The sequence below is a fragment of the Balaenoptera borealis genome (assembly GCF_965194805.1).
Source record: "Balaenoptera borealis genome assembly, chromosome: 14".
Lineage (NCBI taxonomy): Eukaryota > Metazoa > Chordata > Mammalia > Artiodactyla > Balaenopteridae > Balaenoptera > Balaenoptera borealis.
This window is the reverse complement of record NC_138875.1, coordinates 80,184,150-80,209,179: the sequence shown is the minus strand read 5'-3', so window position 1 is coordinate 80,209,179 and position 25,030 is coordinate 80,184,150. Positions and strand designations below refer to the sequence as shown.

At 47.4% G+C, this 25,030-nt stretch overlaps 1 protein-coding gene and 1 long non-coding RNA gene across 16 annotated transcripts in view; one reads left to right on the top strand and one right to left on the bottom strand.

Annotated features, from left to right (window-relative positions):
• Nucleotides 1-25,030, bottom strand: part of LOC309611398 — a 545,103-nt gene that overhangs the window by 130,833 nt on the left and 389,240 nt on the right. The gene's annotated exons all lie outside the window — the stretch shown is intronic.
• The window catches only part of KSR2 (kinase suppressor of ras 2), a gene marked incomplete at its 3' end in the record, with an annotated part of 442,928 nt that overhangs the window by 316,926 nt on the left and 100,972 nt on the right, over nucleotides 1-25,030 (top strand). For all 15 annotated transcript variants that reach the window (XM_082355701.1, XM_082355702.1, XM_082355700.1 and 12 more), the window contains 3 exons: nucleotides 3,778-3,847; nucleotides 6,758-6,841; nucleotides 24,570-24,637. In XM_082355701.1, the coding sequence (XP_082211827.1) occupies nucleotides 3,778-3,847; nucleotides 6,758-6,841; nucleotides 24,570-24,637 (222 nt within the window). The remainder of the gene's footprint in view (nucleotides 1-3,777; nucleotides 3,848-6,757; nucleotides 6,842-24,569; nucleotides 24,638-25,030) is intronic.

Here is a 25,030-nt window from a genome sequence, read left to right as displayed (position 1 = left end):
GGGAAGAAAAGTGCTCCTTCTCTCCAGCCCTCTCCCTTGCCATGCACTGCAAATGAAAATATCTGGGAAGAAATGTCTATTATTCTACCCCTGGAACCGAAGGCACCAGGGATGGTCATAATTCTGACTCCGTGTCTGCGTGTCTTGTTATTAGAAAATTAGAGTAGAAAAGAAGCTTTTGTTCAGCTATGGGGACATCTTAATAGGCACTTTGATTGTTAAACAGAAGTTTCCATATCAGTTTAATTGCTATAAGTGCTGTTTGCCTTCTCTGTTGTGATAAGGCCTGAATTTTCATAGATTTTCCCTTCAAACAGTTTTCCTTTGCTTTAAGGCTTGCGTTGGCAAGTTTAATGAAATCCAAACGAAGAAAGTAAAGAGAAGATCTCAGAGTTCAGATCTGCACACCCACGGACGAAGCCATGTGGAGGTTATTATTGCTGGAGACTAAGGATGTCGCAGCCGCTGAATGTAACTGACGGAATTTGCTCCTTCAACCAGATATTGGGAAATGAAACCAAACTACTAAACTTAATTACATCTACTTTTTCGAGAAGGTGCTATAATTAAGAATGAGAACCACTAGGATATGAATCTAACAGTGAGATGTGCTTATAATAAAAGAGGATTTGGTTCTCTACTGAGTTGAACTTCAGAAGTACCATCTCAAGATTGTGGGGAGAGGGAGGGGGTGGGGAGATGGCTAGAGAAGTGAAAAACATCTCGATCAGGGTTTCTCTCAGCCTTGGCACTATTGCCATTTGGGTCTAGTTAGTTCTTTTTTTAAAATTTATTTATTTATTTATTTATTTTTGGCTGTGTTGGGTCTTCGTTTCTGTGCGAGGGCTTTCTCTAGTTGCGGCGAGCGGGGGCCACTCTTCATCGCGGTGCGCGGGCCTCTCACTATCGTGGCCTCTCTTATTGCAGAGCACAGGCTCCAGACGCGCAGGCTCAGTAGTTGTGGCTCACGGGCCCAGCTGCTCCGCGGCATGTGGGATCCTCCCAGACCAGGGCTCGAACCTATGTCCCCTGCATTGGCAGGCAGACTCTCAACCACTGCACCACCAGGGAAGCCCTCTAGTTAGTGCTTTGACGCGGGGATCTGTCTTGGGTATTGTAGGATGTTGAGCAGCATGGCTGGTGTCTACACATTAGATGCCAGTAGTCTGCCCACCCCGCCGCCCCAGTTATTTGGCAGTATCTCCAAACAATGCCAAATGTTCCCCCGGGCAAAAGTGCCCCTGATTGAAGATGCTGATGTAGGGGCTTTTGGAAGGCTCGCGAACAACTGCAGAGTTACCCCTTGAGGATCTACCAGTGCCCGGCTGTGTGACCTTTAGCTAGTCCCTGCACCTCTTTGAGCTCCTGTGTCTACCTTTGTGCAGTGGGAATAATGAGAACACCGACTGCATAGAGGCAAAGCTTCTGCATATAAACTGCACAGAATTATGCCTACCACATATTGAGCGCTCAGTAAATTCACTGTTTCTATGATAATAATCTCAGATTCAGCAAACATGTGTTACGTACTTACTTTGTCCCAGGTGCTGGCTATGCTGTGAGGCAGTGATGCGAAGATGAAGATGTGGTCCCTGTCCTTGTAGGAGTGGCAGAAATATGGAGACTTGGTGGAACTGCCTTATTCTTCACCCCTGGCAGACATTACTAATCAGTCTCCATGCTCTTTCCTCTTGAGCCTCAGAATCCTTCTCAACACACTTTTCTAGACAGCCGCCACTAACATCCCGTGAGATGAAACCCCTTTGGCACTCCTCACTTCGTAGATTCCCCATGAGGAGGCTGTGTGTCTGAGCTAACCCTTCCTCTCCAGCATAACCATTCCACCTCTACGCGTCCCCGGAGAAAGCATTTTAAGGACTTAGCAGGTAGCAGCACCCTTCCTTCCAAATCTGACTTCAGTCCCCTGCTCTCTCTCTCTTTTAAAACTGTTTTTCTTTCTTGTCTTTTTGGCTTCTCTCAGAAGCCAAAACAAGTAATAAAATGGGCTTGGACTTGATGACATTTAGTTTTTAGTTAAACTAGAGGAAATTCCCCTGGCTCTGATTCTGAGTGATATATCATGCTGTCTCCCTCTTTCTCTGGCCTTTGGGGCTTGGGAAATCATTAGCTCTTCCAGAAATGGTCCCAGCTTTACAAGGGCAGAATTGGGGTTTCTGGAAACAGCTTTCAGATGGCTGTTGACAGTGTCATTAGACAGAAGAGAGGAGTGAGTGGGTTAGGGTTAAATGCTCCCTGCTCGGTTCAGACATGCCCAGCTCCCCAATGAGCGTGCCACTTCATAACAACTGCTGTGAAAAGTGAGGCGTGTGCATTTGCAGCCCTGCGGACAGGGAGCTGGCTCCATCCATCCGGCCTGAGAAATGAGGGCTGGCGTGTGGCTCAGCCGCTTCCTTCTTCTCTGCCCGAGCCGGTGGAGGTTTCACAGGCTGCACCGGTTCACTTCTGCTGTTGTTTCACACCTCTCTGGGGCCTGTGAGGTCTGCGAGGAGGAGGATGAGGACAACCAGGCAGTGGAGTGAAGGTGGGGGCTGATGCCCAGAGGCTGTGCAAGAAGTCCTGGAACTCAGTCAGTGGTGGAGTGATAGTGTGGGTCGCTGGGATGTAGCCCGAGGCGTGAAAGAAAAGACCAGATGGGCAGAGGCACCCAGTCTGAAGTCTGTGTGATTTATTGTTTCTTCCTCATTCCCATTCATCCATCAGTTTATCCATTCATCTAGCTGTCCATCCATCCATCCATCCATCCATCCATCCATCCATCCATCCATCCACCCACCTACCAATCCATCCATCCGCCTACCCATCTGTCCACCTTGCAACTCATCTGTCCATCTACCCACCTATCCAACCATCCATCCACCTACCTATCCAAACATTCATCCATCCATCCATCTACCCACCTACCAAGCCATCCACCCACCTCCCCATCTGTCCATCTACTGACTCATCTGTCCATCCATGCACCTATCCAGACATTCATCTATCCATCCATCCATCTATCCACTCATCCATCCATTCATCAATCCATCCACTTATTCCAGCATGAGTTTAGGTGGCACATGGTTAGACATATTTTAAATAGTTACTTATAATATACAGAAAGTGATATTGGTTTTCCGTATAGAGTTGCTTTGAGAATAAATGTGTTTAAACAAACAAATAAGTCAACCTAAAATATTAAGTAGATCATTTTATGGGTTGTACAGGGGCATGACAAAAATTAGGAAAGTGGTACTTGTATGACTGGCATTTGGAATCTGCTGAGTTAGAACTTTGCATACACAGGCACGTGTTCTAGGTCCCTTAAGCCTGGATTCACAGCTGCTGTGTGGTCTACAAGGTACAGGATCTTGAGCACGTGACCTCCTCTCTCCAAGCCTCAGCTTCCTCACCTGTAAGGCTGGGATGCTAACACCCCCGAACCTTGTTCTGAGGATGTAACGAGCTAAGGCATGTGAGTCACGTGGCACATGCCTGGCACACAGTAAGCACTTGGTAAATGGGAGCCACGCTCAGTTTTATTCTTCCCCCAGCTGGTTTCTTTCCAGGCACTGCCCCACCCGGGGGACCTTGCGTGAGTTAAGGTAACACAAGCTAAACCAGTTTTCCATTTGGCTTTGGTTTAGCAAGTGATGGCGGCCAGTGTCCTTCCGGAAGCCAGCGAGCCTCCCTCTTCCTTCCGGGGCTCGGTGGGAGCGCACCCCCACTTCCGATTCTCTGTGTAACAGGACCTTCTCCTCCTCTCTTCTCTCCCTGCAGACACCCTGTCAGTGCCACGCTGGTCCCCACAGATCCCTCGCAGAGACCTCGGCAACTCCATCAAGCACAGGTAGGCTGGATTCCTGGCTGCACCGGGGCCCACCTCCCAGCACAGGGCCCAGCGTGGGGGAAGGCTGGGCAGGGTGTTTTGCCCCAGCTCCTATATCACCATGCTCTTCTCTCCTCTGCCAGGCTGAACCTCGACGTGGCAAGGGACTGAGATGTCTGCTTCTTATTCACCTGGCTCTTATAAAATGAACACCTACTGGTTAAAAGCCAGGCCTTTGGAGTCAGACTGACCTGTATTCCAGTCCCAGCTAGTAAAGCTTTGCAACCTTGAGGAAGTTACTTAACCTCTCTGAGACTCAATTTTCTCATCAGATATTTCTGACTACTCATAGGGTGGTCATGAGGATTAAATGAGATAATATATTATAGTGCTAAACAAAGGGCCTGGCACATAATAACCACTCAGTAAATGGTATCAATATTAAGACAAATGATTGTCCTAATTTTGGGTCTCCCCACCCAGAAGACAAGATTGCAGGCTGAAGTCAGAGATGCTCACTTTCTGCTGAAGCATAGGTCAGTCCAGGGCTCCAGCCCTGTTGGGTGCCCGGGACAACCTCGCCAGGAGTACACCTGCCCTTTTCAGGAGGAAGATTTCTATCTACTAAGTCATCCCTTATACGAAGTTAACTTTCCACATTTTATCTCATTATCCTCACAATCTGTTCACAAACTCAGTGGGGTAAGTAGCACAAGTGTGGTCATGTCCATTTGACAGATAGGGAAACTGAGGCCCTGAATGATTAAGTGATGAATCTACAAGCTAATTAACCCCAGCATTTTGTGTTCTTTTGACACCTCTGCTGAGAGCTTTCTTTGCACGAGGCCTCTGTGACCAGCAGAGAGTTCACTCATTCATGGTTTCTTTCCACTAGTATTTATAGAGAATATCTGTACCAGGGCTGCAGCACTGAACACGACGTAAGGCTTTCAGCCTTGGGGAGCTCGAGGTCTAGTGGAGGGATAGACAGTTAACAGACCATGACAGTACGGTGGTGGTGGGGATCAGGGCTATAAGGGGAGGAGGCAATACCAGGGGCAGACACGTCACCATAACCCGGGGTGAGGCAGGAATGAGCACATTCTCCCGGAATGGCATCTCGTCAACAGTTTTTGAAAGAAATATGTTGACAGGATAGTTGTTAAGACTCAAATGAGAAAACGGTGGAGGAAGCCGTGAGAAATACACGATAGACACGTCAGTGGTCAGGCGGTGAGATGCAGAGAGAAAGGCATCAAAAAGAAGGGCCTTTTTTTGTTTGCTTACAGGCTGCTCCCTGGCTCAGCTCCACCCCTGGACTGGCCACACCACTGGATTGGCTCCACCCAATTGGCCACACCCATGGCTCAGCCACGACACCAGACTCTAGCACCCTAATGTTAGACCTGGTGGTACCTCAGATTCAAATGCTGATGCTGAGAGGAGGAAAATGATCTGATGATCTTGGGCATCAGGAACATCTTCTTAGAGGAGCTGGCACTTGGGCTGCCTTGTTACTCTCCAGTCTCACCCTGTGTTTCTCCCTGGGCTCCATGCCAGGATGGAAAAGACCTAGACTCATCCCAGCCTTGGTGAAAAAATGAAATTAAAATCCCATACCATCCGCTGTCCTCAGAGTCACCTCAGCCACAGCTTGGAAGAGGGATTGCTGATCCCAGGGATGGGAGAGGGCTGGAAAGGAGAAGGAACTCCCACCTGCATACTCTTGATCCCCACGCTGCTGGCTGGTGGATGAAACACGAGTCCGTTTGCCATTCCCCAGAGCTGACAAATCCTGCAAAATAGATCCTGCCACACTTGCTCGTCCTGCTAAAGGGGCAGAAAGGGACTTAACCAACCCCCAGTCCAAAACTGGAAAGGGAGTTTTCTTGGCCACAAGAGTGTCTCTTCAGAATATTGCTATTTGCTTAGTTATGGAGGCTTTGGGCTGAAGATCATTCTGTTGGAAGAGTGACTGACCTAAATCAGGCAAGATGGTACAGCAGAGGGATGCAGGCTGGCCCTCAAAATTCTTAAGCACCAAGTTACGTAATCGCTTCCGATTTTCATTTTGACACTGTGAGGCAGTGGAGATTAGCTACAACTCCTGCGGAAGGTGACAAAAATTGAAAATGAAAATTAACTCTGACCTGGCAACCTTCAATACTTTTCTTGGGGCCAGCCCTGCTGCTTCCTGGTATCTCTTGAAGAGGAAAGCACGCTGGCAGCAGTAGGGGGCCCCAGAAGTTAATCAAATGCATCTCTGTTCCCACTGGTTCCTAGCTGTATATCAGAAACCTCTACATTGCCTTATGTTTGCAGCAAGTGGTGGTGGCTGGGGAGCGAGGTAGGCTGATGGTCCAAAAAGGCTTTCCCTTTAGGGCCCTCTTCTCTGCTACTAACGTTTGCAGTCTTCACTTTTGGGGGGATCACCCCTTCTTGAAGCTCCCCAGGCGATGTAACTAGCAGTGATGGGGAATAGACCCCCAGGGGGCCCCACCTTGCTTTGTGGTTCTCTGAGGACAGTTCTAGCCCTATCCATCTGTCTCTGATCTGAACTTGGCACATAGTAGGCCTCCAGGCAGGCAATGTTTGTTGAACGACTGAATGACTGTTATGAATGTTTGGGTAACAATACAGTCACAGCCCAATTCAGTGAGCGCTCTCTGTTTACAAGGCACTGTGTAAAGCCCTTGCACTGTGCATGACCTTGTTTAATCCTCTGAACAACCTATGAGGTCAATACTGTTATTATTCCCACTTTACAGATAAAGAGACTGAAGTTTAAGCAACTCGATTAAGTCACCTATCTCTGAAGAAGTGGGGCTGGAATCCAGGGCCCATGTTCTTATCCTGTCAGTGGTCGTCCTTCTAGAGATAGGTCAGTCACCATCACCTTGGCCTTGAACACTTTCTGTCTCTTTCCCGCAGGTTTTCCACGAAGTACTGGATGTCTCAGACATGCACAGTCTGTGGGAAGGGGATGCTTTTTGGCCTCAAGTGTAAAAACTGCAAGTAAGTGGCTGTTCCTGGAAGCACCTTTTCATGGTCCCTGATGTCGGCAGGAGCCATCCTGGGCTCTGAAATAGCTTATGGGATTTTGGTTTCTTGGCTCTCAGGAGAGCTGCTTCTCTGTTTTTTCAGAAATAGGTCTTAAATCAACCTCTACACATGGGTAAAGGGTCACGGAGAGAGCTTATGAATAAGAACCAGAGCTGAGGGCGATGCTGAAATGCATAGTGCTGTCTGCAGAGGCACAGTGGGAACTTGTATTTTCATAGCGTCTGAAGTCAGGGGTTGGCAAACTTTTTCTCTAGTCGACCAGATAGTAAATATTTTAGGCTTTGTGGGCCAGTGGGTCCCTGTTACAACCACTCAGCTCTGCTGTGTTGCTCAAAAGCAGCCTTAGACAATATATAAACAAATAAGTGTGACAAATTTATTTATTCCAGTAAAGCCTTTTGTACAAAAATATGCCATGGCTGGCTTTGGCCGCTCAGCCGTGGTTTGCTGATCCCTGAGTTAGAGTTTGCAAAGGCCTTTTGCCCTTTAGTTTTTCTTCTTGTGGTGCCTCTCTTGTGGGGGGGGGGGTGGTTCTGATTCTTCCCATTTTACAGATGTGAAAGCTGACTCCCAGCAAGGATAAGCCTGAGGTCACACAGCTAAGAAGTGGCAGTCAGGACTTGAACCCTGACCCCTGAACTCCTGTCCTTCCTGTGGCATCATGTTGGTCTTGAGTTCTGGTTAGAAGACCAGACCATACAAGCCCCTGCCTTCCCCTGCTTCCACGCACCCATCCCGGGTCGTGGCTGGCAACAGATAGGGACGTAGGAGAGACTGCAGTGCCCAGCGTGGGCCCTGGAGTCAGACTGAGATGCGTTTCCATCCTGGTCCCACCACTGTCTAGCTCAATGACATTGGGCGAGTCGCCCCACATTTCTGTTGCTAGTATTTTCATCTGCATGAAAGGAATAATCATCACACCTGCCCAATGTGACGGTGAGCGTTGAATAAATCAGCACCAAAGGACATAGCCCAGTGCCAGGCTTAGGGTTTTGTCCTCTGTCAAAGGTCACAAATGCCTTTCTGTCTGGCCTTCCTCTTTCCTTCTGTAAACTTGTATTAAATACCCGCTTTGGTCCAATTACTATAAAATAGTCAATAACATTCAACTGTATCTAAGGGTTACAAATGAGTGTGCATCTGATCGCCTTACAGGAGCCACTAAGTTGAAAAGTAGGAACCCTTCTTTCTCCTCTAGACTTCCTCTTCCTTATCCAGTCCAGGCTGGGAACTCATTTGGGTTCCTTCAGGCCTCCCCACATCCCTGCCCCATGAAGGAGTTCTTACTCTTCCCCCAGCCTGGATGTCTCAGTCATAAGGTAAGGCTGAGTGCCCGTCCCTCCTGGAGTTGTGGGGAGGATTAATGAGTTCTAGCCCCTAAGGAGCCTTAAGCTCCATGGCACAAGGGAAGGAGATTGGGTCAGTAACTACCAAGCATTAGTGTTTGGAGGCCCACATCCCCACCTTGGTCCTTTACAGACCCAACTCTCAGGTGAGTACCCAGGATGGCAGCCCCTGGTCTTTCTGACTTTGAGACACACTAAGCCAAGCCCTCGGGTCCAACTCAAAGTTCTGTCTGATTTCCCCGGTACACTAGCTGCTCTGGGGCCTGTCTTATCTGTGTGTAGTCACTCCATGTTCTGAGGGGAAATGGCAGCTTTCACATCTTCACACCTGCCGAGTGGAGGCTTTGAAGTCAGGTAATTAGGTGACAGGGATGCAGCCAGGAGTCGGCAAGGCTGAATACTTCCTGAGCCATTTTAATTTTCAGCGCTAGAGGCAGAAGTATGAGATAGCCTCCACTCATGCTGTCTCTGTTCTAGAAGTAATGAGCAGAGGCTCAGACCCTGCCAAGGGTTGTGGGAGGGACGGGGACCTGGGGGAGAGAGGTGGGTGCCAGAAGCAGAGGCTTTAAAGCAGCCAGAACTGAGCTGGAGTCCCACCTGCATTGCCAGACTCCCTGTGTGACCTTGAGCAAGGGACTGTCATCCCAGGGCTCAGTTTCCTTACCTGCAAAGTGGGCGTGGTATTAGCACCTCCTGCCACAGGGCGGTTGGAAGGAACGGGTGAAATGTCCTTGCCCCAGATGACAATGTTTTATCAAAAGTCCTCCTCACTCCACCTTGTGCAGATACAGCTCCTGGAACTCTAAGAGGCAGGATTCAAACCAAGCCGTGGTTGGAAGGAACAACTGATATTTCCAATTTGCCTCAGCCCTTAGAAAAACTGCACGAAAGGTGAAAGCAGAGTCTGTAACAGCTACAGAGTTCTGGGTTGCTTCAGGAACTTTGATGTTGTACTTATGTGATGGCAGTGGAGTTTAGCGCTCTCTCTAGTATGTAATTAGGAGCATGCATTACTGATACCACCAGCTGAAGTTTGCATGAATGAAATTCTGTGGTTTTTGCATTAATTATAGTGAGGATGGATGGCTGTTTATATGTGTTTTCAAAGGTTGGCAGAATTTTGAGTGGAAGGGTTGAATGAAGGACAGAAGAGGGTAACACACAGACCCCATTGTCAAGGAGTTTAGGGGAAGACACACCTATAGAGAAATGAATTTTGGTGAAACTGAAATACATGCATGAGAGCAGCAACAGGTGAAATTCCAGAGGGCAGCGCCGAGAATGGGGAGGGAGCTTCTTAGAAAAAATGGGCAGAAATGTGTATTCATTTACTTGACTAATGTTTATTGAGCACGTACTCTGCACCGGGCACTGTTCTAGGCACAGGGGAAATAACAGTGAATGAAACAGACAAAATCCCTGCCCTCATGGAACTTACATGCCGGTGAGAGATGGAGATGGGGAAGGCCAGACAGTAAACAAAGTGAATTAGTAAAATAGGTCATCTGTTCAGATGATGCTGAAGTGCTGAGGAGACGAGCACAGCGGAGAAGGGAGACAGGAAGAGTCAGGGGAGGGGCTGCAATTTTAATTAAAGTGCTCAGAGAAGGTCTTATACCTGAGTGGGAACTTTGGGGAAAATGTGGTATGTGATGCGGGTCATTTCCTGTTTTCCTAAAGCATTTCCAGAGGCTTGGGTTTGAACCTATCCCAAAGGCAATGGTTCTTTCCCGCCCACCCGCCCCCCCCCCCTTTTTTAAACCTAGAGCAATTCTGGTTGTGTTATTGCCAGAAACTCCCTGGCTTAGACCCGTTGCTACTCCAAGTGTGGCCCCTGGTCCTGCAGCATCAGCATCACCTGGGAGCTGATCAGAAATGCAGACTCTCAGGCCCCGCCCCAGACCTGCCGCATCCGAATCTGCATTTTAAGGTTGTCCTGGTGATTCTTGTGCACATTAAGTTTGAGAAGCGCTACTCTCGTGAGCTCCAAATTCCCTCGTGGAGCTGATTTTATTTTTCTAGATTATGGGTCTCGAAACTTGAGTGTGTATCAAAATCCCCTGGAAGGTTTATTAAAACATAGCTTCCTGGACCTATGCCCCGGAGTCTCCAATTCAGCGGGTCTGAGGTGGGTCCCCAGAATTTGCATCTCTAACAAGTTCCCAGGTGATGTTCTTGCTGCTGGTCTTGGGACCACAGTTTGAGAACCACCGCTCTATATAAAAGCAGGAGTTTGGCAAAATCCAATTTTATTTTCCAAGCTGACATTTCTTTTTTTTGAAGGTCGGTCCGTCTCTGCTGATTATTTTTCAGTCTCTTCTGCTGTTAACATCCCTTGGCCTCACTCTATAGACATGAGTCTTGTTCATCCTGGTTTCTCCAGTAAATTCATCCAGTAAATATTTGTGTGCTGAGTCAAAATGATAAGGTATGATTAGGAACCCAGGCTGTAGGTCAGACACACACACCTACATTTGAATCCTGACTCTGCCACTAACTGTGTAATCACTTCTGAGGCTCAATTTCTTCCTCTACAGAAAGAAGAAAATAATATCTACCTTACTAGATTGTTTAAAAAAAAAAACAGCTGAGATAAATAAGGGAAAATGCTTAGCCTGGTACCTGACCCATTATAAGAGCTTAATAAATGAAAGCTAATACTGTAATTAACGTTATGAATTAATTTGGGGTACCCCTCCACTCCGGAAACCAGGATACTTCCAAATATCTAACCCTCTGCCTCCTGCTTTGGTTCAGTGCCCACTTCCTCCAGAATTATCGTCAGCTGTCTTGTCGGCATTCTGAATAGAGAGATCAGTGAACTAATAGGAAATTATGCTCAGAAGGCAATTTGCAGTTACCTACAATGAGGCATTTCCATCTAATGGGTTCTTGAGCACGGAATGGAGTTGAGTTCTCAGTGGGCGGATGTCAGCACAATCCACATGCTGTCTGATAGCCGTGGACTCAGCTGGCTGCACTTTGCTTTCGCAGTAAGACGCTGATGCATTTCCCTGGTTCAGTCATGCCTTATCTGCCTCCTTCCTCCTTCTCAGAGTCCTTCCACAGAAGGACCTTTCTGCAGAGCCGAGGTCTGGTTCCTTGGAAACCTCTCCACCTCTATCTGCATCTCTGGCAGGAAAACTGGCGGCAGCGGTGATTTGGGTGGCTTGTGTTCTAGAAAATAAGAGTTTGAACCAAGGTGGGTTTTTTTTTTTTTTTTTTTTTTTTCCTGCACAGGCTGGAGAGTAGAAGGGAGGGGACATCCAAACCCACCAATGGAGAAGTAGCCCAGACTCTGGCCCAGACTCTACGGGTAGGGCCTAGAAATCTGCATTTTTAACCAAACTCTCGGATAATTCCTGTTTGCACATAAGCATGAGTGTTCTGGGCTGAGGAAATAGCATGGGCAGAGGCTTGGATCAGGGCTGAGAAGAGTTTGAGCATGTTTTGCAGGCGGGGCCCGGGCTCGAGAGGAGACTGGCTCTGCTCTGCTACTGCGGCACCGGCCTTACCGCTGTGCCGCCGGCCTTACCGCTGTGCCTCCAGGCTGCAGGGGGGCACCGCTCACCGCGCGTCCGGCCGCAGTCCAGGGAAAGCAGTCTTGGGCTCTGGAGCTCTCGTCACGCTGGACCAGCCTGCCAGCCAGGACCTGATTGGGGGAGGAGAATGTGATGTCAGGATGGCCTTTCCTCTGGGTGGCGGAGTGGAGGGCAGAAGCCAGGAGTCTGATGTTCTCTGAGTCACCTGCTCTCCGGGCCTGAGACGGGAAGGGTTCGGGTATCAGAATACCTTGCAGATGTTTCAGACTCATTTTCCTCTAGGACCGCAGAGTACTCCCTCCTGTGTTTTGAAGATAAGGTGATAAAATTAATGGCTGCCGAGCGCAGCCCTAGCTCGCCCACGTGTGCCTTGATGTCGTACTCAGAGTCCCAGTGACCTCATTTAGGGGCGCTGCTGCCGACGGCTCATACCTGAGACCTCCTCTGGAGGCTCGCCCTTGGGTGACTGCAGCTCCTCCCCCGGGTGGCTCAGAGCCAGGGCCTAACTGGTGCAAGTGTGCAAAAGGCCAGCTTCCTCGCCTCAAGGCAGACAGACCCTATGGTACAGTTCACACTGCAGAGGCCCCTGCGGGATCAGGCTGAGACTGTAGTCGCCGGCAGCCACATCCTTGCTTAGCTTCTCCCCCAGTTCCTATCCTGCTGAGGAACATCCTGGAGAACTCCCTCCATAAACCACCTGCCAGATTACCCGTCTCAGGATCTGCTTCTAGGGAACTCAACTTAGGACAGTAAAGCAACAGCAAGATCCAGACGCTGGAGCTAGAGGGAGCAGGTCCTGGCTCTGCCGCTTCCTAGCTGTGTGACTCTGGGAGAGTTTCTAAACCTCTCTGATGTAAAATGAGGCTAGTATGTGCATTTGATGTGATAAGACATGTGAGTCACCTTAATGATTTGGGGATTCCTTCAAATCAGAATCTTTAAGTTGTTCAGCACTTATTTCATTGCAGAAGTGGATTCTCTATTAACACAAAGTATGGAAAGAAACAGACTCACCAAATCACCTCCATGGGCTTAAGCAAGGTCAAGGTTATGGAAAAGTTAGCCCATTTCCTACTTTTCCATAGTTCTTGTTCTCCATTTTTCTTTGGGGATTTTCAGAACCAGCCAACTTCTTGGGAGACAGACATGTTACAGGGTTTATATCAGGGTTTCTTAACCCTGGCACTGTTGACATTCTGAGCTAGGTAATTCTTTGTGGTGAGGGCTGTCCTGTGCATTGAGGATGTTTAGCACCATTGTTTCCACCACCCCCCCCAACTCCATCCTCAGTTGTGACAATCAAAAATGTCTCCAGACATTGCCAAATGTCCCCTGGGGTGGCAGGCAAAATTGCCCTTGGAGGAGAACCACTGTTTTATATCATAAATCCTTCACTCCCAACCAATGGGACTGTGTATCCATTATTTAGTTTTTGAGTGCCAGCATTAGAGTGTCATTACTAAACTATTCAATAGAGTGATCGAACAGCTTGGTTTGCTTGGGACTGGGTTGGGCACTGGAAGTCCCATGTCCCAGGTGACCCAGGTTGGTCGAGGCAGGTCTATGCTAGTAGAAACATTTCACATGCTCCAGTTAAGGTCCCTGCCCACGTCTGCAGGTGTGAGACCCATAATCATTTCCCTAGAAAGGTAAAGAGTGATGTTTGGAAACTAGCACGCAATTTCCAATTTATTCCAGTGGTGTTTTAATGCACTTTCCACAGGTCCCCTCTCCTCCTGCCCGCAGTAGCCTGGCTAGACACGCTTGCACTTAATTCTTTTCACGTACGCAGTCACTTTGCTAATTTCCATGCACTTCTTTATCTGGTTTTGCTCTGTTACTGGATCTTTTCACTTGGATTTCACATACTCTTTGGTTCCCTTCTTGCCCTGCATGTCCTTCTAGCCCGTGTCCTTACGTTAAAATACAATGTTTTATCTGAAATTTTCCTGTGTTTGCAAAATGACTTCAGCCACAGGTGACAAGGAGATAAAAGCATGAAGTAAGCCATGGTTGGTTTGAGCCACTGCGTGCCCTAATTTTCCCAGCTCTTGAAAAACGGGGGAAATGATGAGCAGGTGTTGCAGCTGCTGCGAAGTTCCCGGAGGCTTCGGGAATTTGTACAACGGGCAGGATATTGGCAGGATATAATTATGAGCATGCATCTCAGAGATCACCAGCTTGAAGCCCGAACTTATTTTTCCATTAATAGAAACACTTCAGTTTGGGCAATAATCGTCATGGGAATGAATGGTCCCTTATATGCGTTTTTACCTATTATAGTTGGGTCCAGTTACAGTGGTATGTGAGGGAGGATTATAATTCTCTTGAGGCTGAGGTGGGGATTGGATATGAGGATGATGATGATGCTGACCCCAGGTATTGAGGCCTGACTGAGTGCCAGACATTTTGCTACGTACTTTACATGCACAAGCTCATTTAATTCTTACAACAACCAGGGAAGGTAGGGTCTATTATTATCCCCATTTTACAGATGAGAAAACAGAGGCCTTCAGGAGTAAACAGTTGGCCCAAAGTCTCACTGCGGGTGGATCCACTCCTCAAACCCACTGATCCCTCTGATTCAAGGTCCCAGAGCCTTAACCACTTTACATGGGCAAAGGACCGGCCACACAGTTGCCAGCCCCCACTCTTCTTCTCCTTGAACCAGACAAGCAGAACAGAAGATGAGCATCTGATCTCAACCTGACCCTGGACCAGAGCTGTCAGTCTTTTCCTACCCCACCTGCTACCCTCTCCCATCATCCCTTCTTGAATTGAAAGATGACAAATGGGTCTCTGTGATGAACACCCCCAGGTGCTGGGAACCCAGCGGACCCTGTGGTCATGCTCTCCTCTCTCGGGGAAGCTGAGGGGGCCGGGGAAGGCATCACCAACAGGTAATAAATCTACAGCTTCCTTACAGTATCCTCTTGTGGAGAGACCAGTGCCGGGGTTTTCCTGATTATTTTTCATTATGTTGCTGGAGCGTTCAGTCTTATTTCTGTGTTAATGCATCCCATCTCTCTTGCTCATTTCTGCTGTTGCCTTTTTCTTTCTAACCCAGTTGTACGCCAAAGAGCTCAACCCCACTGAGCTGTCGGCAGTGAGGGAAGGGGTGTTTTTTGAGATCCTTCACTGAGAGCATATGGAGACATTTCTAGAAGCACGGGCTCAAATGAGAGACCCCAGGGGCGTCAAAACTGCTCGGTTGGGGTACTCATTCGAACATGCCCACTGCGAAGGGGGTAATGATTTTGTTTAGTGATTTTGCAAGAAGGCTTAAGGAGCACTTAATGCAGTGATGTGGGAAAAGGCACGCAGAGGCAGGGAGCGGGAAGGATAACCTGAGAGGGGAACTTGCTGCCCTGTGATTGTATCTGCTGCCAGAGGGGGGTCTTTCCAAGATGCTTATCCAGCCTTCACCTCCCTGTTTAAAACCCTTCCTTAGTTCCCCCTGGCTCTCAGGATAAAATCCAGTCTCCCGAGGAGACCCTGCACGATCCTCGTTTACCTCTCCTTCCTCCCCTCTCACCACTTCCCTCCTTATGCCTGGAGCTCCAGCTTCTCTGAGCCATCAGCAGGAGACGTGCCCACCACTGAGGCTTCTTTGCACCCTAGCGCTTCAGCCTAGATCTTCCTTGCACGACTCTGCTAGCTCCCCAGGCTCAGCTCAGTTATCACTTTCTCCAGGAAGCCCTCCCTGACTCCCCTCAGTTCCAAGTGCCATACCCCGCCCTTCACGATCATTCCATATAACATACTACATTGTGCTTGTCTATTTACCTGCGTGTCTCTCCGACCAGACTTTAAACTATTTGAGGGTAGGGCTCTGTCTGCTTTGTTCACTGTTTATACATCCAGGGCGAGCACCATGCCTGGCACATAGCAAATGCTCAGGAAATACTAGTTGGTGGAATAGATCTCAAAAGAAGCCTCTGGAGGGAAAGTGGTTCCTCCCAACCCAAGACTCTGGAAACCTGGTTCCAATCCAAATGGGATCATTTCTAGGAGGCAATTTTTTTGGTATGATTTTTATTTTTCAATTTGTTAATATGGTGTATCACATTGATTGATTTGCGTATATTGAAGTATCCTTGCATTCCTGGGATAAACCCCACTTGATCATGGTGTATGATCCTTTTAATGTGCTGTTGGATTCTGTTTGCTAGTATTTTGTTGAGGATTTTTGCATCTATGTTCATCAGTGATATTGGCCTGTAGTTTTCTTTCTTCGTGGTGACATCTTTGTCTGGTTTTGGTATCAGGGTGATGGTGGCCTCGTAGAATGAGTTTGGGAGTGTTCCTCCCTCTGCTATATTTTGGAAGAGTTTGAGAAGGATAGGTGTTAGCTCTTATCTAAATGTTTGATAGAATTCGCCTGTGAAGCCATCTGGTCGTGGGCTTTTGTTTGTTGGAAGATTTTTAATCACAGTTTCAATTTCAGTGCTTGTGATTGGCCTGTTTATATTTTCTGTTTCTTCCTGGTTGAGTCTCGGAAGGTTGTGCTTTTCTAAGAATTTGTCCATTTCTTCCAGGTTGTCCATTTTAGTGACATATAGTTTCTTGTAGTAATCGCTCATGATCCTTTGTATTTCTGCAGTGTCAGTTGTTACTTTTCCTTTTTCATTTCTAATTCTGTTGATTTGAGTCTTCTCCCTTTTTTTCTTGATGAGTCTGGCTAATGGTTTATCAATTTTGTTTATCTTCTCAAAGAATCAGCTTTTAGTTTTATTGATCTTTGCTATCGTTTCCTTCATTTCTTTTTCATTTATTTCTGATCTGATCTTTATGATTTCTTTCCTTCTGCTAACTTTGGGGATTTTTTGTTCTTCTTTCCCTAATTGCTTTAGGTGTAAGGTTAGGTTGTTTATTTGAGATGTTTCTTGTTTCTTAAGGTAGGATTGTATTGCTATAAACTTCCCTCTTAGAACTCCTTTTGCTGCATCCCATAGGTTTTGGATTGTCGTGTTTTCATTGTCATTTGTTTCTAGGTATTTTTTGATTTCCTCTTTGATTTCTTCAGTGATCTCTTGGTTATTAAGTAGTGTATTGTTAAGCCTCCATGTGTTTGTATTTTTTACAGATTTTTTTCCTGTAATTGATATCTAGTCTCATAGCATTGTGTTCGGAAAAGATACTTGATACGATTTCAATTTTCTTAAATTTACCAAGGCTTGATTTGTGACCCAAGATATGATCTATCCTGGAGAACGTTCCATGACCACTTGAGAAGAAAGTGTAATCTGTTGTTTTTGGATGGAATGTCCTATAAATATCAATTAAGTCCATCTTATTTAATGTATCATTTAAAGCTTGTGTTTCCTTATTTATTTTCATTTTGGATGATCTGTCCATTGGTGAAAGTGGGGTGTTAAAGTCCCCTACTATTATTGTGTTACTGTCGATTTCCCCTTTCATGGTTGTTAGCATTTGCCTTATGTATTGAGGTGCTCCTATGTTGGGTGCATAAATATTTACAATTGTTATATCTTCTTCTTGGATTGATCCCTTCATCATTATGTAGTGTCCTTCTTTGTCTAATAGTCTTTGTTTTAAAGTCTATTTTGTCTGATATGAGAATTGCTACTCCAGCTTTCTTTTGCTTTCCATTTGCATGGAATATGTTTTTCCATCCCCTCACTTTCAGTCTGTATGTGTCCCTAGGTCTGAAGTGGGTCTCTTGTGGACAGTATATATACGGGTCTTGTTTTTGTATCCATTCAGCCAGTCTATGTCTTTTGGTTGGAGCATTTAATCCATTTACATTTAAGGTAATTATCGATATGTATGTTCCTATTAGGAGGCAATTTTGAGGTGATGGGACAATTAGAAAGATGTTCATGTTTGAAAGGACAAGAGATGGCTTTATATACCCATCTAGGTAGTAAACTCCTTTCTAGATGATTCTAAGAAAGATGGTTAAAGAAAGAATTCTTGTCTTATTTTATTATACACCCCCAGTGCCTCTCACAGCACCTGACATGAGGAGGAAGGCGATGATGTTCTTTGCTTGCGTGAATGAATGGTTATCCTGACTCTGCCATTTACTATCTGTATGATTGGGCTGCTTCCTGAGCCTCAGTCTTTTTGACTTTAAAACGGGCATGGGTGTAGCATTATCCGTTGCTCACGGGATTGTTCTTCAGAGTTGTCCAGGGTTATGTAAGAGCACCTGGCCCCAAATTGGTGTTTGCTTAACGTTTCCTCAATTGGATATCGGGGGCCAGCTTTTTAAAACATCCCATTTGCACTCCGGAAGGAAAGGCGGTGCCTTCTCAGGTGGGTTGCAACGTGAGCTGGTGTGAGATGAGAGAAAGGATCAGGGATTTGGGCTGCTTGGAGCAAACTTTTCATAAACTGGTTAGAATCCCCCATGAACTGTTTGAAATGAGCGTGACTGTGTTCACCAGCAAGAGTCTTGGGGACCCCTCCTCCAGGAAGGCCGCCCTTCTTGATTCCAGCCCCACGCCCGTCTCCGGGCTTGCGTCTGCTCCATGGGGCTGCTGGGGGGCCAGGACGAATCCATTAAGGAAATGGCAGAGCTGCTCATAAAAGGGGCCGTTTGTCCCTGCAGTTCCCGGGCAAGATCCATGGAAGTCCAGTTTGCCTGTGGTCAGACCCCTGTCCCCCACCTCCCCATCGGGGAGGAAGGAGGGCAGAATGAAGGGAATGCTGAAGGGGACGTGTTTGCACTTCACACTCTGCAAGGGATACAATTTATAAGAAATAGAAATCATTTTTAAAAATTGATGGAGACTGTTAAGGGCCCCACACGAGGAGCATTCGATGGGCTTTCCCTGCTGCTGGGCTTGCCTTCCTTTTTCTTTCTCTCCTCCTCTCTCCCTCCACCTCTCCAGTATCTGTTCAGCATGTATCACGCACCAGCCACCAGCCCAGGCACTGAAGGCGGGCTAGGGAAGGTTGCTGCAAAGATGAGGAAGACCCAGATCCTGCCCCCAAGATAAATTCACATATTTAATTTTCAGACAGAGAGGATGTCTCATTCGGCCAGCAGCTCCTTTGGAGAATGAGATATCCCACGTAAGCAACTTTTCTTGATAACTGAAGCTTATCCTGTTAGCCTTTGAAGTTGAAAAAAATAAACTCTTTTCCATGAAAGTTTTAAATAAACCCTTTCCAAGTTTCCAAGCTGTCTGAGGCTCGCATGGCATTCCCCATGTGCCCTCAAGTGTGCCTTAGCCCTGCCTGCAGAGACACTGACTTGTTTGCTTCCCAGGTGGGCACCACTTAGGCATTTTCTCACTGGATCCTCATGGCAGCTTTGCAGATGAGGAACCCAGAACTTAACAAGGCAGATGGATGCCCCCTTAGTCTGGAAAGGGTAGATTCAAGCTCAGGTTGGCTGGATTCCAAAGCCCAGGCTTTTCACCGCTTCTGGAACCACAGACGACCTTTCCCTGGTGCCTGGAGTTGATCAGTGCCACCCTCCTAACTCATGGTGCTCCTCTGGTCCCGCCTTCTGGAAGATTTAGGCATCCATGCAGCTCCTATGGAGATTTGTCCAGGGTGGTCAGCCGCGTCCTCCCCACCCCTCCCTCTTCCTCCTTGTGGAACGGAGCACCAGGAGGACCAAACTCCTTCAGGACTCTGGGCTCGAGGGACACACGAGGGACGGAGCAGAGGACTTGGTTTTGGTGTGAGAACTTTGGGACAGACCACGTCAGTGTTCTGAACCTCCCTTAATAATCGTGGTGTCTTAGTTGGGCTCCCCTGTTTCTCCAGACCTTGAGACGAGGATTTGAGGGCACATGGTTTCTTTGAGAAGTGATCCCAGGCCACACCAGCAGGGGAGTAGGCGAGCGAGGCAGGGAGGGGAAGAAAGGCAGCCTGTCCTGGGCCCTGGAAGAGCGGGTGACGGCTCTGGGCACCTGGGGTCCAGCCCCACGCCGACACACCCCAAGGGAGAGGATACTGGGCGGTCCATCAACCAGCTCCACCTGGAGTTCTTTCAGGGCTCCAGGCAGTCCAACCAGCCCACATTCCCAGCCAGAGAAAGTCCTCCAGCAGAGGGTCTTAGGGGCTTGTGGAACACTGCATAAACTAGCAGTAAAAGCGACAACTCCCACAATAAAAACGAGAGTACCTGCAACTTCAAGTGCTTGTCCTGGGCACCTTACTTCTGTCGTATCATTAATCTCCTCTGCCACCCTATGAGACAGATGCTATGATCGTCCCCACTTTTTTTTTTATACCTCTTTATTGGAATGTAATTGCTTCACAATGTTGTGTTTGTTTCTGCCATACAACAAAGTGAATCAGCTATATGCACACATATATCCCCATATCCCCTCCCTCTTGTGTCTCCCTCCCACCCTCCCTATCCCACCCCTCTAGGTCGTCACAAAGCACCCAGATGATCTCCCTGTGCTATGCAGCTGCTTCCCACCAGCCATCCATTTTACATTTGGTGGTGTATGTATGTCAATGCCACTCTGTCACTACGTCCCAGCCTCCCCTTCCCCCCCGTGACCTCAAGTCCATTCTCAATGTCTGCGTCTTTATTCCTGCCCTCCACTAGGTTCATCAGTACCATTTTTTTAGATTCCATATATATGTGTTAGCATACAGTATTTGTTTTTCTCTTTCTGACTTACTTCACTCTGTATGACAGACTCTAGGTCCATCCACCTCACTACAAGTAACTCAATTTCGTTACTTTTTTATGTCTGAGTGATAATCCATTGTATATATGTGCCACATCTTCTTTATCCATTCGTCTGTCGATGGACATTTAGGTTGTCCCCACTTTACAGATGAGGAAACTGAGGCTCAGAGGGGGTCAGCGACTTGCCCAGCTTGTCACAGCCAGGAAGGGGTGTCAGGCTTTGAACTCAGATTTGTTCTGTATATTATCCTGACACCACTTCCTTTTATTTATTTATTTATTTTTTGGTGGGGGTGTGGAGGGGGGAGGACCCTGCCTTCTGGAAGATTTAGGCATCCAGACACCTCTCATCCGGGAAGTAGAATGTATCCCTCTTCTACTGTGGTCCTTGAGCTGTGGCGTGCACTTGCTGAAAACTCACATTCCCAGCACTTCCTGAGTCAGAACCCGAGAGGGTATGCCTTGGGAATCTGATTCTGAAGCAGGTGGTTTACCGATACATTGCGTGCTAGTAGCTCTTTTCTTTCATGGGCAGTGAAAAGGAAAAGTCTAATTTGGGTGGAATCATGCGTGTTTCCTGCTGGAAAAATGATTCTTTGTAAGTGGGACGTGCACAATTCTGGCCTCAGTCCCTGTACCGCCTCCCCTCCAGGGTCTGGGTGACTTCAGCTCTAAGCTAATCCTGCTGGCTGGATCAGCGGGTCCTGGATGTGTGGGCTCTAGTTCTAGTTCTAGACACGTGAACCTCTGTGCAAAGTTTGTGTCCGGGCATCGGAGAGCGCTGTCTTGGGGTGTCTGCAAGGGCAGTGGCTGTGCTCCAGGTCCTGGTGCTGCCCTCTGAAGCCCTGGCTGGAAGGATGAGAGTTCCATCTCCCACCCTTCAGCCAGAGGTGGAGGAGGGCTGCTCCCTGACTGTGAGAGACAGAGAGGCAAACGCCAGGGCGAGGCAGGAGGCGGCTGAGGTCACTGGTGGTCTCGGCTGCCTTGTCCTGATACGGATGTGGTCCAAAGGTGACGTTCAGCTGCTTGCCCTCGCTCTGCGGTGCTGCCCACGGTAGGGAACGGGCTGCTTCACATCTGCTCGTCAGCTTCCAGCTGGGATTGTTCAAGCAGACTCCTAGGTGGGGCTGGCAGAAAGGAACAATCTCTTTCTGGAAGCTTCCTGGTGGAATTGAGCTAGTTCAAACAGGAAAGAGTGCAGACACTTCTTGGTTCAACTATCACTTGGCGTCAGCAGTCTCCCCAACCAGGGCTTCCCAAACATCCATCTGATCGAGTCACAGTCGTCCAAAGCCTCCAGAGGCTTCCCGGTGTTTGTAGACTCAAATACAGACTCCTTGCTGGGGCCCCGGGGTCCCGCCCACCTCCCCTTCCTCAAGTCTTCCCTTCATTCTGGTTCTCTTCACTTCAGCCTCATCAACCTTTAACTTCTGACCTCTGAACCCACGAGGCTTGATTTTGCTCCCCAACCTTTGTGCCGCTGGAGTCCTTCCCCCTCCCACTCCTGTCACTCTCCATCCCATTTCCCTGTATTATTTTGTTCACCATCTAACCACACGGGTGATTATCTGATACTTGTTTATGTGTTTATTAACCCTCCCCATAAACATAGGGGCTTCATCTGGGTGACCATTGTGTCCGCAGGACCTGGGGTCCAGTAGACCGAGTTTAAGTGTATGTAGAATGAATTAAAGGCTAATTTCACACTCAGCAGGTCTTCCCTTCTCTATAGGTCTGAGTCTGGGGGCCTTAGAAAAGAAAAAGCCAAAGCCAGTTTGCAGTAACGTGGGATTTTTATTGCCTTGTGAAGTCAGGCAACTGTAGGGGGAAGAGCAAGGTGACGGGCTCAAAAAAAGGGACATTTTGACTCAGCTGCTTATAGACCACAGGAACCTTCCCCTTTACTCACCTCCACCCCCAAGATGTAAAGCAAGAAGAATGGAGGCTTTGGAGGCATCTAACAGAGCTAGAGCTGGACTTGGGACCTCTTACTGACTAGTTGGACCTTGGGCAAGTTATCCAAATTTGCTGAGCCTCAGTTTCTCATTCTGTAAAATGGGGATAACAAAAGTTCCTACTTTTTAGGGTTGTTACAAGGATTAAATAAATTGTGTAAAGCACTGAGAGCATTGCCTGGTACATTGTAAGCACTGCATAAGTGTTAGCTCTTGGTTTTTTCAGAGTCACGTGGTCTTCATGACATTTGTGACCAAAGGTACCTCCTAATGTTTCCAGCCCTCTTAGACTTCCGGGTGCCAAGAGCTGTCACCTCTTTTTGAAGATTCTACATTGTCTCAGCCAACTTTTCCCAGCCTAACTCAGCCATTCATTCACCACCCTGTCTTGATTTTGTTCTATTCATGTAGCAGCCCTACATTTATTCATTTACCATTTGTAGACTTTTTCACTTAAAGCAAATTTATTTAAAGGTAAAAATGTATCTTATAATCATGAATGGAGAATCAGCATCACTTACCATTAAAATAAGGTGACCAGAAAAAAGTAGACATCCAAATGGAAAGATAAATGTATTAAATTCCCTGTGAATACTGTTGCCTGTCCAAATCTGGGACTGGGGTTAGCGCATGGCAGAGAGACGTAAAGACGTCTTAGCACAAGAAACCCCCCTGATGCAGTCAGAGTGAAGGAGAATTGAGATGGACTAATGTTCTCACTATGCGATTGTTTCATGCTGCCCACATCCCTCCTGGCTTCCCCCTGCACCCCTGGGAGCCCCAGATCTAAGTTTTCCATATCATATAGGAATTCAGGGCCCTGTTACGGCCATAAAAGACTGAACACAAGGAAAATTGGGGAAATGTGCACAGACATTCCAAACCCATCAACTAGACCAGTGGTTCTCATGCCTCAGCACCTACCATCAAACTCATCTGGAGGGCTTGTTAACGCAGGCTACTGCATCTCAGCTCCAGAGTCTTTGATTCATCACATCTGGGCTGGAGCCCTGGAAGTTGCATTTCTGGAAAGTTCTCACCTGGTGCTGCTGCTGCTAGTCTGGAGACTCCACTTTGAGAACCACTGAACTAGACTAACTGAGTCAATGTCAAGTCCATGTCTGGGCATCCAAACCATTCCATTAAAGATATCTGTCAAATCCCTAGAAGGGAAGAGAGTGGAGGACAAATCTAAAGGTCCCACTTCTCTGTGTAGAGTACTTTGATAATAAACCTCTAAGCAGGCTGAGGGTAGCCTTCTGGCAAAGATGTTGGCCATTGGAAGTTAAGGTAGTGCACACAGAAATAGTAAGGGAATCCAAAAGGATATGCGTGGAGCATTGACAGCGTCCACTGCAGTGTGTATCCACCCTACAGATGTAAAGTTCCAAAAGAAAAGGATAGAGCAAGGTCATAGTACCCTTTTGAAGTCTGACAATGGTATGGGGAAGAGCAAGGTGACATCTTGGATTTGTCTCAAAGGAAGACATTTTGACTCTAAACTCTTAAACTTAATACTTCTAAAACTTAATACCTGTTACTGATCTCATCCTAATTGGAAGCCTTGGTTGGCTGTCTCCTATAGCATGAGCCTTTAAGAAAAAATGATGCCACCTCTGGCACCCCTGACCCAGGGTTTCTGCCAGGACAAGTCAGTTAATCTCAGTTTTTCCATCTGTAAAATGGGAAGAATAATAATACCTATTTCATAACGGTGTTATAAAGATCTAATGACATAGCATCTATAGAATGTTTAGTGCAATGCCTGGCAAATGAGTCTTCAAGTAAGCAGGTGATGATTATTAGGGTTGAATGCTGATGATGATGATAAATATAGACTGATAGATAACAATGTCTTTCAAAGCATGAAGTCCAAGTGGGCACTGTTGGTGAAACAGTTGCTACCAACTCTTGGACGATCCAGGACTGACCTGTGAGTGTGGGATGGCAGCAAACTCTCTCCAGAGTTAAGTTCCTAGGTTCCAAGGGTATGCCTTTGCAGTAGCTGCCCTATCTCATCTCATGTCTTGGTATCCACAGCACCCAGAGCTTTCTGAACCATTGGTGTGTCCCATCCACCCATCCATCTACCCAACCATACATCCACCCACCCATCCATCTACCCATCCACCCACCCATCCATCCATCCACCAATCCATCTAAACATCCATCCATCTATCCATCCTTCTCGCTCTTTCTCTCTCTCAGGTTAAAGTGCCACAACAAATGCACCAAAGAAGCCCCACCCTGTCATCTCCTGATCATCCACCGAGGAGGTAAGTATTTAACACTTACTGCCCTCGGGTTGGGCTGGGGGGGACTCCTGCAGGCCTTCTGAGATAGCTGTCCTATCCAGCTCACCTCTGGATACCCCTTGACCCTTGATCCTTGCCTGTCTCGTTTCTTTCCCTCTGACACCCTTCCTCCTGACATCTGTCTCCTTAATCCACCTCCCATGCCTGTTCTCCCTATTCTTTGTTCCCATTCTGGTATCTCTGATACTTTAGCCCCCAGATTCATCTACCCCTCCCTAAGTCTTTTTCTCTCATTCTTGTCCTCTCTCCTAATTTTTACTCTCCTCTCTTTCCCCCAATCCCATTCCTTTCCCTTCCCACTTGAAAAGAGTGCTAGCTGAGTGTTTTTCCATTATGTGCTCTTCAGACTCGGTC